This window comes from Chelonoidis abingdonii, chromosome 2, assembly GCF_003597395.2.
Source record: "Chelonoidis abingdonii isolate Lonesome George chromosome 2, CheloAbing_2.0, whole genome shotgun sequence".
Classification (NCBI taxonomy): Eukaryota; Metazoa; Chordata; order Testudines; family Testudinidae; genus Chelonoidis; species Chelonoidis abingdonii.
Window position 1 is genome coordinate 129,643,095 of NC_133770.1, and position 13,090 is coordinate 129,656,184.

General features: G+C 41.8%; 2 protein-coding genes across 2 annotated transcripts in view; both read right to left on the reverse strand.

Annotated features, from left to right (window-relative positions):
• The window catches only part of LOC116817010 (sodium-dependent neutral amino acid transporter B(0)AT3-like), a 62,131-nt gene extending 59,573 nt beyond the window's left edge, over positions 1-2,558 (reverse strand). Inside the window, exon 1 of the mRNA XM_032766726.1 lies at positions 2,399-2,558. Within this exon, the coding sequence (XP_032622617.1) occupies positions 2,399-2,558 (160 nt within the window). The remainder of the gene's footprint in view (positions 1-2,398) is intronic.
• A 9,741-nt stretch (positions 2,559-12,299) lies between these two features.
• LOC116817009 (sodium-dependent neutral amino acid transporter B(0)AT1) overlaps positions 12,300-13,090 on the reverse strand; it is an 81,554-nt gene continuing 80,763 nt past the window's right edge. Inside the window, exon 12 of the mRNA XM_032766725.1 lies at positions 12,300-12,509. Within this exon, the coding sequence (XP_032622616.1) occupies positions 12,300-12,509 (210 nt within the window). The remainder of the gene's footprint in view (positions 12,510-13,090) is intronic.

The window sequence follows — 13,090 nt, forward strand, 5'->3', positions numbered from 1 at the left end:
GTTTCTAGGCAGAACAATCCCACTCTTTTTAATCTCCTTATATAGAAGCTATTCCATACCCCAATCACTGTAGTTGACCTTCTCTGTACCTTCTTCAATTCTAAAATATCTTTTTTGAGATGGGGTGACCAGAACTTGTCAAGGTATGGGCATACCATGGATTTATATAGTGGCAATATGATATTTTCTGTTTCATTATCTGTCCTTTTCCTAATATTTCTTAACATTCTGTTAGCTTTTTTGACTGCTGCTGTACATTCAGCAGACGTTTTCAGAGAACTATCCACAATGACCCCAAGAGCTCTTTTTTGAGTGATAAGAGCTAATTTAGACACCAACATTTTGTATTTATAGTTGGGATTATGTTTTCCAATGTACATTACTTTGCACTCATCGGTATTGAATTTCATTCGCCATTTTGTGGCCCAATAATCTGGTTTTGTGAGATCCCTTTTTAACTCTTCGCAGTCAGCTTTGGACCTAATCATCTTGAGTAATTTTGTATTGGTCTGCAAATTTTGCATCTCACTGTTCATTCTTTTTTCAAGATCATTTATTAATATGTTGACCAGCACTGGTCCCAGGACAGATCTTTGGGGGACCCCACTATTTACTTCTCTCCACTGTGAAAACTGAACATTTATTAGTATCCTTTGTTTCCTACCTTTTAACAAGTTATCGATCCATGAGAGAACCTTCCCTCTTATCATAACAGCTTAATTTGCTTACAAGTCTTTGGTGTGGGACCTTGTCAAAGGCTTTCTGAAAGTCCAAGTACACTATATCCACTGGATCACCCTTGTCCACATGTTGGTTGATCCCCTCAGAGAATTCTAATAGATTGATGAAGCAAAATTCCCCTTACAAAAGGCATGTTGACTCTTCCTCAACATATAGTGTTCATTGATGTATCTGATATTTCTGTTCTTTACTATGGTTTCAACTACTTTTTCTGGGTATTGAAGTTAGCTTTACCAGTCTGTAATTGCCAGAGTTGCCTCTTGAGCCTTTTTTAGAAATCAGTGTTACATTAGCAATCCTCCAGTCATCTGTGTCAGAGACTGATTAAATCGATAGGTTACATAGTTTGACCTCCTGCATGACACAGGCTATCGCTATGATTCTTGGATCAAGCCCATAACTTTTGGTTGAGCCAGAGCATATATTTTTAGAAAGATATCTAGACAATTTAAAGACTTCAAATCACAGAGACTCCACCACATCCCCAATGGCTAACAAGTCTTACTGTGAAAAAAATTATTTTAATCTAAATTTGTCTAGTTTCAGCTTCTAGCCATCGCACCTAGTACTTGCTTATAAATCATCAATAAGTTACCTCTTAACCTTCTCTGTGAGCTAATGTATTGACCTTTTTAAGTCTCCCACTGTAAGGCAGGTTTTCCAGACCTTGAAACATTTTTGTAGCTCATTTTTTGCATCCTTTCAAATTTTTCAGCTTACTTTTTTAAAGGTGATCATACCATTTCAAAAAATGGTCTCAAAATGCTCAATTTAGTCGTAATAACACCTCCCTACATCTGCTTGATAGTTCTCTGCTTATACTTACAAGTGTTCATACTCTTAAACATTACATTGCACCAGAAGCTTATGTTCACTTGGTTATCCACCATGCCACCTAAATAGCTTTCTGAGCTACTTGTTTCCAAAGTACCTGCATCCTATAAGTGTGACCTACATTCTTGGTTCTCAGATGTCTGATCTTGTATTATTACTAATTATTCAACTAGACTTAGTTTGCCATACAATCCTGATTGCTCATTTAACACTCCATGTTTTGTGTCATGTGCAAACTGTACTGGCATAGATTTTATACATTTACCAGATGTAAGCCATGTCCACTCACTGTGGCACTGTATTCCCGTCTGGTGCAGACTAAATCACACAGACATTGATGAGCCTTATCAGCCTTAGCACAGGATAGCTGAGTCTTTCAGCTCAGGTAGTAGTGGCTCATGTGTTAAGATCCAGAAGTCCCAGGTTTGATTTGCTGATGATGATGATTATCAACCCAAAGCATCAGCTTTACACAGATTATTGAGAAAGGTATTGAATAACATTGGGTCAAAACAAAATCCCTGTATTACCCCACTAAAAACACCTTATTTTATGATGATAGTGAAAAGTTTTAACACTGATTTTTCCTAATTCATGATTATTATAAAGCATTGTGGACATTTCCTAAACCAATGTATCTTTTTAAAATACCACTTTCACACAGTGAGAAAGCTATTTTACTTTATGGAAAAGATTACATTAAAAAAGCAAAAATATAATATTAGATTTATTAACATATTTTCCCTGCCCATTCATGCTTTATATATATAGTTAAATTAATATTGTGTGTTTAATTTCATGAAAGATCCCAACTTGCTCTTACCTCCTCCATATATTTGACACAAGTATGGAAATCTCCACACATTTCCCAGGCCTACTGCAAATCCAACACAGCTTAAAATATACTGGAATTTATTGTCCCACTTTGGTCTGTCATCTTCTTTAAGAACTTCAGAGATATCCAATGGCTGAGCATTTAACATCCTTACAAAGTGTGGTATTCTTTTGTCTTGCTGTTTAACGAATGGGGGAAAAAACTTTATATACTTCAAAGCCTGGCTCTTCTACAAGTTTTATATGAGGAGAGTCTGAAGATTACTGGAAAAGAGGTGGAGCTTTCATCACTTTACATTACCCAAAATGTATGAGTGTAAGGATTTGCAATTTAAAACCAAAACTGGGAATGATGAATATGTAGATGGAGCTATCTCCCTGGCCCGTTCTTTGTAATTTCCTTCTTTATTTGTAGAACGCAGAGAGTTACTGTTAATTGGTAACTCAGTGTAAAACTGTTTGTTTTGTTCGTAGATTCCTATTAAACCTTAGGGTTCTCAGATACTTTACGAAAGTTTTGTCATCTGAAAACAAAAAATATCTTGCAACATTCAGCTCACATTGATATAATAAAATATTTTAAAAAGTGTTTCTTAAAAATAATCCTAAACAGCTTTGATCAGAAAAAGCCACCCCCAGCCTTGGTAGGAAGCTTACTTTGTTTCCATCACTCAGTTAAAAGGGTTGACTGATGATATCTTGTGGAAGAAAAGGAAATTAAAATAAATGTAAGGAAAAATGAAATTAAGTACTTTTGTCAGTTAATGCACTCTACTGAGGGAGGCTATTTTGTTTGTTTCTCCCCTATACATTATTTGTATAGATTAATAATAAACATGAGTAACATTACCAAACTGAGCCTCTTCAAAAAATTACTGGGGGCAGAGTTGTCCCCTAGAATACCCAATACTCAAGTGAGACATGTGAGATCTGGGTTTAAGTGCCAGCCCCAGTCTCCCACATCTCTAATGAATGCCCTAACCATTGAGCTATTGGGTATTCTATCTGATAGAAGGGGAAAAGCTCCCCTGCTGAAGATGTTCCACTGTATAAATGAACAAACATTCATAGGGCCAGAGAGGGAGCAATTGACTCTATATCCCAGTGATTAGGGAACTCCCTGGGAAGTGTGAGACCTACTGTGGGATTCACAAAGGTATTTAGGTGCCTTAATCCTTGATTTAGTCACCTAATTCTGAGGTTTAGCCACCTCCACCACTATTCACATAACTCCTTTCTGCTGTAAAAGTTCCCTTAGCACCTAAGTACCTGCTGCCTCATTCAAGGCACATGGATCCTATCTCTCACCTAAGATCTGAGTGATCCAGGGAAGATAGGCATTCACTTGCCTATTTCATGGGAAGGGTCCCTATCTGGTCCCATTGAAAATCTGGTGGGAGGTGGTAATTAACCCAGTAGGATATTCTGGTGTGTGGCTCCTTCAGTCTCTCCCGGTGAAGCTGTTCCACGGTGTATAAATAATTGAAGAGCCATTGAAACAGGGGGACTAGACCCTGAGGGGTCTCACTTCCCAGGTTGGTGCCCTACCCACCATGTAACAGAATCACTCTCTTGCTAACCCAGTAACTCTTGAACTATCCCATAGCTCAGTGGTTTGCTCAGTTGCCTGAGGTGGGTTGGAGACCACTGTTGAAATCCTTTCTCCATCTCAGGCAGAGGAGAGTATTGAACCTGGACCTTCCACCACTCAAGTAAGAGCACTAGGCTAAAAGTAACAATGTGGGCCTCCTCTAGACATTTTGTGTGGAGCAACGTGCTTGAAAAATGATATATCTTAAGCTCCTAAGCCACCTCAGAACTCCCCTGTTAGCCGCTCCTGTTAATTAGCTCCTCTGGTCGCTTAGAAGTAGGCTTTTTAATGCCTTGGTCTTCCTGAGTAGCCCTGCCTCCTGGTTAAGAGCTGATGGGTGCTAAAGGGTTTAGGGATCAAAGCCTCATTCAGAAGCTCTCAGGACAACGCTGCATATACAGGTTTTTATATATAATGCCTGTTGGTACTAGTGCACAACACCTTTTCTCATGAACCCTTCCTCTAACAAAATTGTCTTAGATTCATGAGAACAAGGTGTAAACAAATTAGAATACCTTAATTAAGCAAACTAATATGACATTAATTATTTTCTAACTGCTATTTTTCTTTTTGCAAACTCTTCTGACACTTGCTTCTTTGCATGTGTAAATACAGTTTCTTTAATGATTTACATATTAGTAGCAATATGCAGTAAATTAATATATTTTTAAGGCAGGACAGAATTATTATTATAACCAGCTCATTTTATAATGCATAATACAGACCCAAAACACTCAGTATTTTCTGCATCAAGCACATACTTCTCTTTGAGTTTGGCATTTTTTTTTAAAAGCTGTCTTGTCTTGATTTAAAGCCATTAACTGATCTACCACATCCTTGGGTAAGTTGTTTCAATGGGCGATTCACTTGGGACCTGAAAAACCCCTCAGTGCCAATTGGTTAATGGTTCACTGTTCTGAAACAGCAACTCCTATCTGCCCTGACAAACAAACACACTGTTTTCATAAAGGGTCCTGTGAGCATACGTATGAGGGCATTCTGCACCAAAAAATTAATAATTCTGCACCAAAAACATTTAAAAATTCCATGCACAATATTTTAAAAATTTGCAAAATTCTGCAAATTTTATTTGTCAAATAAATGTGGAGGCTCTAGCATGATATTGAGGTACACAAGCCTTTAGCTGCACAGAGGTGGGAGATCACTGTGCAGCTCCCCCCAGGACAGAAACTCAGTGGTAAGGTTGCACCCAACCCTAATGCAGGGGAAGGACTGGGCCTACCCCAGAAACACCTCATGTGCACGAGGTATGGGCAGGCAGGCTCAGCAAGGCAGGCTCCAAGCTTGGAGGGATTTAGTGTAGGGGGATCCAGGGGTAGATTGAGAGGGTTCTGTGTGGGGCAATCTGGGTGCGGTGGGGATCTGGATGCACAGCGGTTTATTGGGGGGGTCTTTGTGCAACAGTAATGGGAATTTGCAGAGGGGTCTAGGTGAAGATGGTTGGGGCTCAGTGGGGGGTGGGGGGTCTGAGTGTGGAGGGGATAGAGCTTGGGGGAGGGAGTTCAGATGCTGGTGACCTCAGTGGTGGGGTGTCCAGATACTGGGAAGTGTGGCTCAGTGGGGTGGGGATTCAGGTGCAGCTGGTTGGGTCTCGGTAGGATGGGGATCTGGGTGCAGATGGCCCATTGGAGTGGTTCAGGTGTAGGGGGAGTGGGGCTTGTCGGAGGGGTTCTGGGTGTGTGGAGGGATAAGACTCAGCAGGAGGGTCTGGGTATGAGAAGATCTGGATGCATGGGTGTTGGGTGGATGGGGGAGCAGGTCTCTGTACAGTGATCCTTCCTTATGCAGCTGAGGAGTGATGAAGGAAGGAGGAGTTTTCAGAGCTTCCTACAACTGGGGGAGAAATCTGGAGGTGGGTCTGACACTGTCCTGGATGCCATGCAGGGAAAGAGGAAGTCCTGTCCTCCCCAGCCCAACTGGAACTAGCAGATGAGCCAGGTAGGATGCATCAGCCAGGTCTTTTCCAGTCCCGCCCCCCTGCCCCAGAGTGATTTACCTCTCTACTGGATGCCCTGGGGAGGGTCATATGACTGCTCGTGTGGTGTCCCTTTGCTTCCCCATCAGAAAGTCATTTTTCTGCAGGGAAACAAAGAAATCTGTGGTGGACATAAATTCTGCAAATGCACAGTGGCACAGAATTCCCCCAGGAGTAGATGTCTAATGGAAGCTTATGTCATAGTGATTCATAATTGCTATGTGATGTATGCACAGGTAACATGTTAAAAGTTGTATATATATATTGAATACATTTTAGGATCTGTGTCCCAGCCAGAGTTGACAAACAAGTTGTTCCTAGACAAAGGAGTGTTGATTTACCTTTCTGCTTAGATTCATGTATAAATTAAGCATTATACGTCGATACAATGGAGGAAATCAACATTTGCAGAGGAACTCAAAAGGGGGATGTGAATTCAACAGAGGAAAGCACACTGGAATCTGAGACCCAGGGGGCAGGGTCATCCTGACTCTGGAAACAAAGACAATGACCTCTAGGAAATATAAGGAGAAGCAAAAGGACATTTTCATATCCATTTTAATGGGGAACATCTTTGGCAATGTGGAATGATTCATGAACCCTTTTTGATCCTGGTTTGATTGAAAACCAGCAAGCTCTGCAGAAAAATTTAGGTGAGAGATTTTTTAGCCTGCTAAAGTTGAGTTTTAGCTTTTTAGTAAAAGCATGTTATACTCTCGTTTTATTTGTAACCCATTGTTCTTATTACCCTTGCTCACTTCCCCTTAAAATCTTTACCTTTGTTAACAGACTTACATTGGTTTTCACCATAAATAGATTACAGTGCTATGTCCTTATTGAAGCTGATACTCAGCCGAATCACACAAGTTGTTGTATTACTATGCCTGTGGGAGTAGCAAACCTGGTAACTTTGTGAGTGTCCTGCAACAGGGCTGGACACTTGGGATGGGAGGGGAACACTTCTGAGACATTCAGGACTGGGGTTCATTAAGTGTTTAACTGCAAGACAAAGTAGAAACTGGCATAGCATAGAGGAGAGTGCTTTAATGGCTGAAGGGCTGGCAATATCAGGGAGCTGACATCCAGCCACCACAAGAAAGACTCCCTCTCACTGGAGACAGGAAGGTAGCATGGTGACCCACAGTCCAGGACACCCTGAGAAAGTGTCACATCACTGTAAAAACTTTGCACTTTATTTCTAGTCTGACTTTGTCCAGCTTCAGCTTCCATGCTCTGGATCTCATTTATGCCCTTTCCTGCTATATTAAAGAGCTGTGTACTATCAGAAATCTCTTCCTCATGCACAAGTATTGTAGTCTGTGATCAAGTCACTTGATGTTTTCCATGCTTATAGATTATAAAGCCAGAAGGGATTACTGTGATCTTCTCATCTGATGTCCTGTATAACACATACTTCCTTCAGATAATTCCTGTTTGATCTAAAAGCATGTCTTTTAGAGAAACATCCATTCTTGATTTAAATTACCTTCACTATTAAAAAATTACACATTATTTCCAGTCTCAATTTGTCTAGGAGCTTAAATCACATTTTCAAAAGAAATTGATGTACTCGGAGCCTAAGTCCAATTCATTTTCACTGAGACTTAGGTTCCTAAGTCACTTATGCCTTGCAATGCTGAGCTAAGCAATATTTAAATCCTTTAAAACTCTGGCCACGGTGCAAGAGCTCATCAAATTTTACGGGCTCCAGAATTAATTCCCCCTGCTCATATGTTGTTTAAAAAGCTTTAGTCAAAACATTGCAGCAGCAGTAGCTTAAGATGAAAAGTCCTGGTCCACTACTGTAGAATAGTTCAGTGTTAATTAAACTACAACAACTCTTCTATTCCTCTACTGACTATGTAGGATACAGTCACTTCATCCTTTGACTGATTCAAAGAGTAGCTGCATTCACAGCCAACCACATTACAACTTCTGGGTCAGGAACTTTATCACTTTCTTTGGCATCTTCTATGTCATATCCTAATTTCTTCCAGTTTAGAGTGGGACATCTCTATCAGGTTAATTGGTTAAGATTCTCTTAACCAACATATTCACAATGGCCTCTTCTGGCTGTGGAATATATGAAACTGAGGGGATCATTTCTATGCAGGAATGCCAACTGAAATTATTTTCCTTTAAATAAGAAAATTAACCTCCCTCATTTTAATGTCTATCTTACAAGTCCATTTAGTGTCTATCTTACAAGTAAGGACTTGTGAGAATTTAGTAATTCAAGTAGTTACATTTCTCCACACACTAACTCACTTGGCTGCTTTTTTGCAATGGGCTATCTTTGTTATGATGGAAAGTCAGGGGATGGATCAGCTTAGACTTGATCTTTTCTTTGAAAAATATGCAAAGTGATATATGTGGAGAAAGGGGATGCCTGGATAAATGAGACTTACAGTGTGAGCCCTGAGTATTCTGGTGCTTAATACTTTAATGATTCCTACAGCTTCATCAATAAATGGTGCAGTATCTTTATCTTAGTGTTAAGTCTTGTATTGTTATGTTGTTGTATTTGACCTGGGTAGTAGGGTAGGTAGAGGTTCGCAGGAAGCTGTGTCCTGACTCTGTGTGCTGGAATTGATGCTTGCTGTGTCCCAATACATCCCTGTGATTCTATAAGTGAGTATAACAACTAGTGGCAGCAACTTCAAAATGGCAAAAGGTCTTTTGCCTGAGAAGTAGTTTATGGTCACGCAGATGAGTTTGGAATCTGTGAGTAGCTGACAGACTGAGCTGTTGCTCTCTGTGAATGAGTTGGTAGATGAGAAAGCAGTACAATACCTAGTAGTGGTTTTGGATGGCAATCCCAAAACCTTTTACTAGCAGCTTGCCAATGCAGACTGTGGTTCCTATAGAGAGTTATGCAAACATTTACACAACTGCTATGAGGAGGGATTGGCCTTTTTGAAACAGGAGAAAGAGTGGCACGCAGCCTGTCTTCTGAGAGTAGCCAATGCCAGGTGCTTCAGAGGGAATGAACAGAACAGGTAATCGTCAAGTGATCCATTCCCTGTTGCCCATTCCCAGAAGGACACCTGTGGAAATGGATTCACAAACTATCTGAATGTACATTCACAATTCACCATAAACCTAGAAAGCAAAATGTGGTTGTGGATGCTCTCAGCTAAGTGAGGGGCGGCAAGACTAAATTCAGCCTGGTCTTGTGAGGACATCTGGCAAGAACAATCTAAGGAGCCTAAGTTATGTTCGGTGCGCCAACAGATCTATCAAAGGAGACCAAGACTGGGGAGGTCCAACACAGTACCAGAAATGATTATCCTTTGATCTGGCGACCAAATTACTGGTGCATGAAAGTAAAAGAATTGTCTTGCCAGCCAGCATACAGAGAACAGTACAGAGTGCCTTCATGATCATGAAACGGAAGTCCACTTGCGGTATAACTGAGCAGGGTATTTTTGGCAGATTGTTTTGACTGGGCATGGCTGCAGATGTTAAGGACTTGGTACTTGCCTGTCTTGCCTGTCCAGAAAGGAAAGCTGCCGCAAGGAGAGGCAGGACTCCTTTAGGGGAAATGCCCCAACCTATGAGGCACACGCTCTGACCGGTGCCAGAAACACCAAGTGGCGATCGATAGCTGCTGGTAATGTATGTGATGGTGCAGTCATTGAAAGATACAAGGAATGATACAGTTACAAATGCATTAATGAACCATGTAGCATAGCAGTTTGGCCCTCCAACTTGTATATACAGTGATCAGAGGAAGGAATTTGAATCACAGTTACTACATGAGGTTTGCCAACAACTCCAGGTAACCATATGAGGACCAGCATTGTCCACTTGCAAGTAATGGGGAAGTGGAGAGAGTAAACTGCACCATTGGTTTCATGCTTTGAGTCCAGCAAGACTGGGATACAAAGCAATGTTTTGTCATCTTTGTGTATAAAACTAGATAGCATTCAGCTAGCTATTACTATCCCTATAAGATTATTCTTGGACTCTGCAAAATATGCTTCCCTGTGGTGATGTTCAGGCAACAGGCCCTTGCTTGTTCCTGCACCTACACAGGTGTGTGACATGTCAGATTCTTATATCAATCCAGAAGGTAGCGGAATAAATGAGCCAGAAGTGAGCATGCCACACAAGATGCCAGGAAAGAAGAACATTAAATTCCCCTCCAGGAAGGCGAGAAAATGTGGTTATGCAACTGGAAAAGGCAGTCCGGAAAATATCCCAGACGTACTCCTTTATACAGTAATTAAGACACTAAATAATGTATTCTTGCTCCTAGAAAAAGGAAGAGCTAGCCTTTCTGCAGAGGCAGATTAAGGTTTCCTGTCTTGGGCCAGAGCAAATGGAGGGACCCATCCCACCTCTTCTGCCTGTGGTTCTACCCCCATTCCACCCCTTCCACCTGTGGCCCAGCCCACAACACCAGCCCTTTCTGACCCTTATCCCGTGGCCCCATCCTGTCCCACCCACAGTCCCACCCCATTCTGCCCCTCCTCACACACACCACGGCCCTGCAACCCATTTGCTCCTTTCTGCCATCCCCTACTGCAGCCCCAAGACTGGAGAAGCTCTGTCCTCCTGCCATGGCCCTGGGGCCACAGCAGGGAGTTAGAGCTCCTGCAGTCCTGGGGCCAGAGCTGGGGTCAGGGCGCTGGGGCTTCCCCTGCTGCCTGGAACTTCTGAAGGGGAGCAGGGTTGGGGCGCTGGCGGTTCTACTGCTTTACCTGCCCACCCAGCACTTGTGCCGAGGACCAGGGTCAGGGCACTGGAGCTTCCCTAGCCCCATCTGCCTGCCAGGAGCTTCTGCCAGAGACTGGGGTTGGGACACTGGGGCTTCCCCTGCCCTGCCCCACCCATGGCTTCTGCCAGGACTCCAGGCTTCCACTGCCCCATGGCAGATTTCTTCTGGGGAGCCCATTTTTCTGGGGCCCTCCAATTGGCTGGGACTCCTGGGCATGGGCCCTGTGGGCCCATTGGCAGATTTGCCACTGCCTTTCTGTAGTCCATTGAAACCTGATGAACAGATTTATTCAAAGAAAATGGAGAGTAAACAAGGAGGATGCTCATCAACTGTCCCAGAGGGATGCAGAACAGGATTTGAGGTACCCCAGCAGATTTCTGTTCCTTAGAGTGGGAAACAAGTTTGCAGGAAGAATTGCCAGAGTGTTTTCAGGACCTCAGCACACTGCAGTCTTCAATGCAGAGTCTGTCCACAACAGCTATGCCTAACCTGGAGGATATAAACCTTCCAAATTGCTAATAATCTAGATCCAGCTATGAGCAATAGCTCCATTGTTAAATATAAGACTTGAGCCGGCAGACTTACACTGAAGCTTGTGTGGTTCCTAGGAGTTACTGTTTTAAATCCTTATTTAACTTGAGGGATAAATTGTAATGATTAATGTAGCCAGCACATTCACCAATAGATGGTGCCATAACTTTATCTTAGTATTAAGTTGTGGTCTTGTTTGTTGTAGCTGGCCTGGTAGGAGGTTAACAGGAAGTTCAGTGCTGGGAGCTGCGGAGTTGGTGCTGGGGAGGGCCGGGGCAGCGCTTGGAGCCTCCTGTCTCCCCCCAGGGTCATAGGGACATGCCAGCTGCTTTCGAGAGTGGCGTGGATCCAGGGCAGACAGGGAGACCTGCCTTAGCCCCACTGTGCCACTGGACTTTTAGTGCCTATAATCTCCCAGTTTAGCTTTAGTAGCCTCCGGGAGACTTCCGGCAAAACTGGGAGGGTTGGCAACCCTAACTTGTCCCCCATCAGCTCCCCCTGCCACCAAGGGAGTCTTGGACAATGAGTATGTGTGTGAGACCACTTCTTCTTCTACTGTTTGTTAAATAGGAGCTAAAGAAGGAAGATTGTGTCATTCCCTGAGCTGCTGCTGCTACTCTCCTATGTTGTCAGCCAGGGAAAGAACTATCTGCTGGCAATTAGAAAGCAAAGAGGAAGTTAGTGAAATATCCAGATGGTATAAATAAATCAAGAAATCTTTTTCATACTTAGAAATGTTTTAATAATTAAATATTTAAAACTTTTGCTTCAGGAAAAGTATTTGTGACTCTGTGCAACACAGTGATATATGTGGTTAAAAACAATTGAATGTGCAAGACACAAGTCAGCATAAAATTAGTGTTCACATTAGTTGTTCTGCTTGAAATCAGTTACTATAGGATTCACTTAGTTTCATTGTTTCCCTGGGAACCTCACATCATTGCCCCTTTATGACAATGGAACTAACTATGGATTTCATTTAAATTTTTTGGTTTGTTTTTCCTTCCCTCACTAACAAGGTCTTTTTTCAATCTCTTTGAAATATGTTTTTATACATGATTCTTCAGGTCTCCATTCACAGAGGGTTCAGAAACTGAGATGACAAGGCCCTGATGTCCATCTTGTTCTTGACAGCAATTTCTGATGACTCTGTAGATGGCAAAGACAGGGATGACCAAACAAGGCACTCCAGCCAAGATCACAATGATGGCATACACCCAGTCAGGATATCCAACTCTGTCTGATTTGGGGAACTGATCCTGTGAGAATAAACAATCAAGTTTCAAGGACTTGTAGTGGGCAAAATATATAAATATATTCAACACAGGAATATAGTCCTGGAAGGGACTCTCCTTGGTTACTGAGTTGAGTTCCCAGATAATGCAAACAACCCTGTTATATAATCCCATTCATAAATATATCAAGATCCATCCTAAAACTAGTTAGGTTGTTTGTCCCCATTACTAGATATATTAAACAGTAATACAGAGAAAACCCAGAACCATAACATTAATTCCTCCATAACAGTATTTTAACTCTGAAAGGATAAGGAAATATTTGTAGTTGACGCATTAAAATATATAAAACAAGATTTTTAAAAAATAGTTTTTATAATTTAACTGAGTGCCACAATAATACTATTTAGCATTTAATGTCTTAAAAGCACTGTATGCACATTGACTAAGTAATCTTCACAACATCACTGTAAGATAGGTACAGTAAGTGTTTCAGATAATGAGAAAAAGAGGCGAGATTGAGTGATCTGTCCAAATTCACAGATTAAGTCATTGTGGCATAGCTGGGGCTAGACCATAGGAGTTTACTGGTGGTGTCAGCTGAT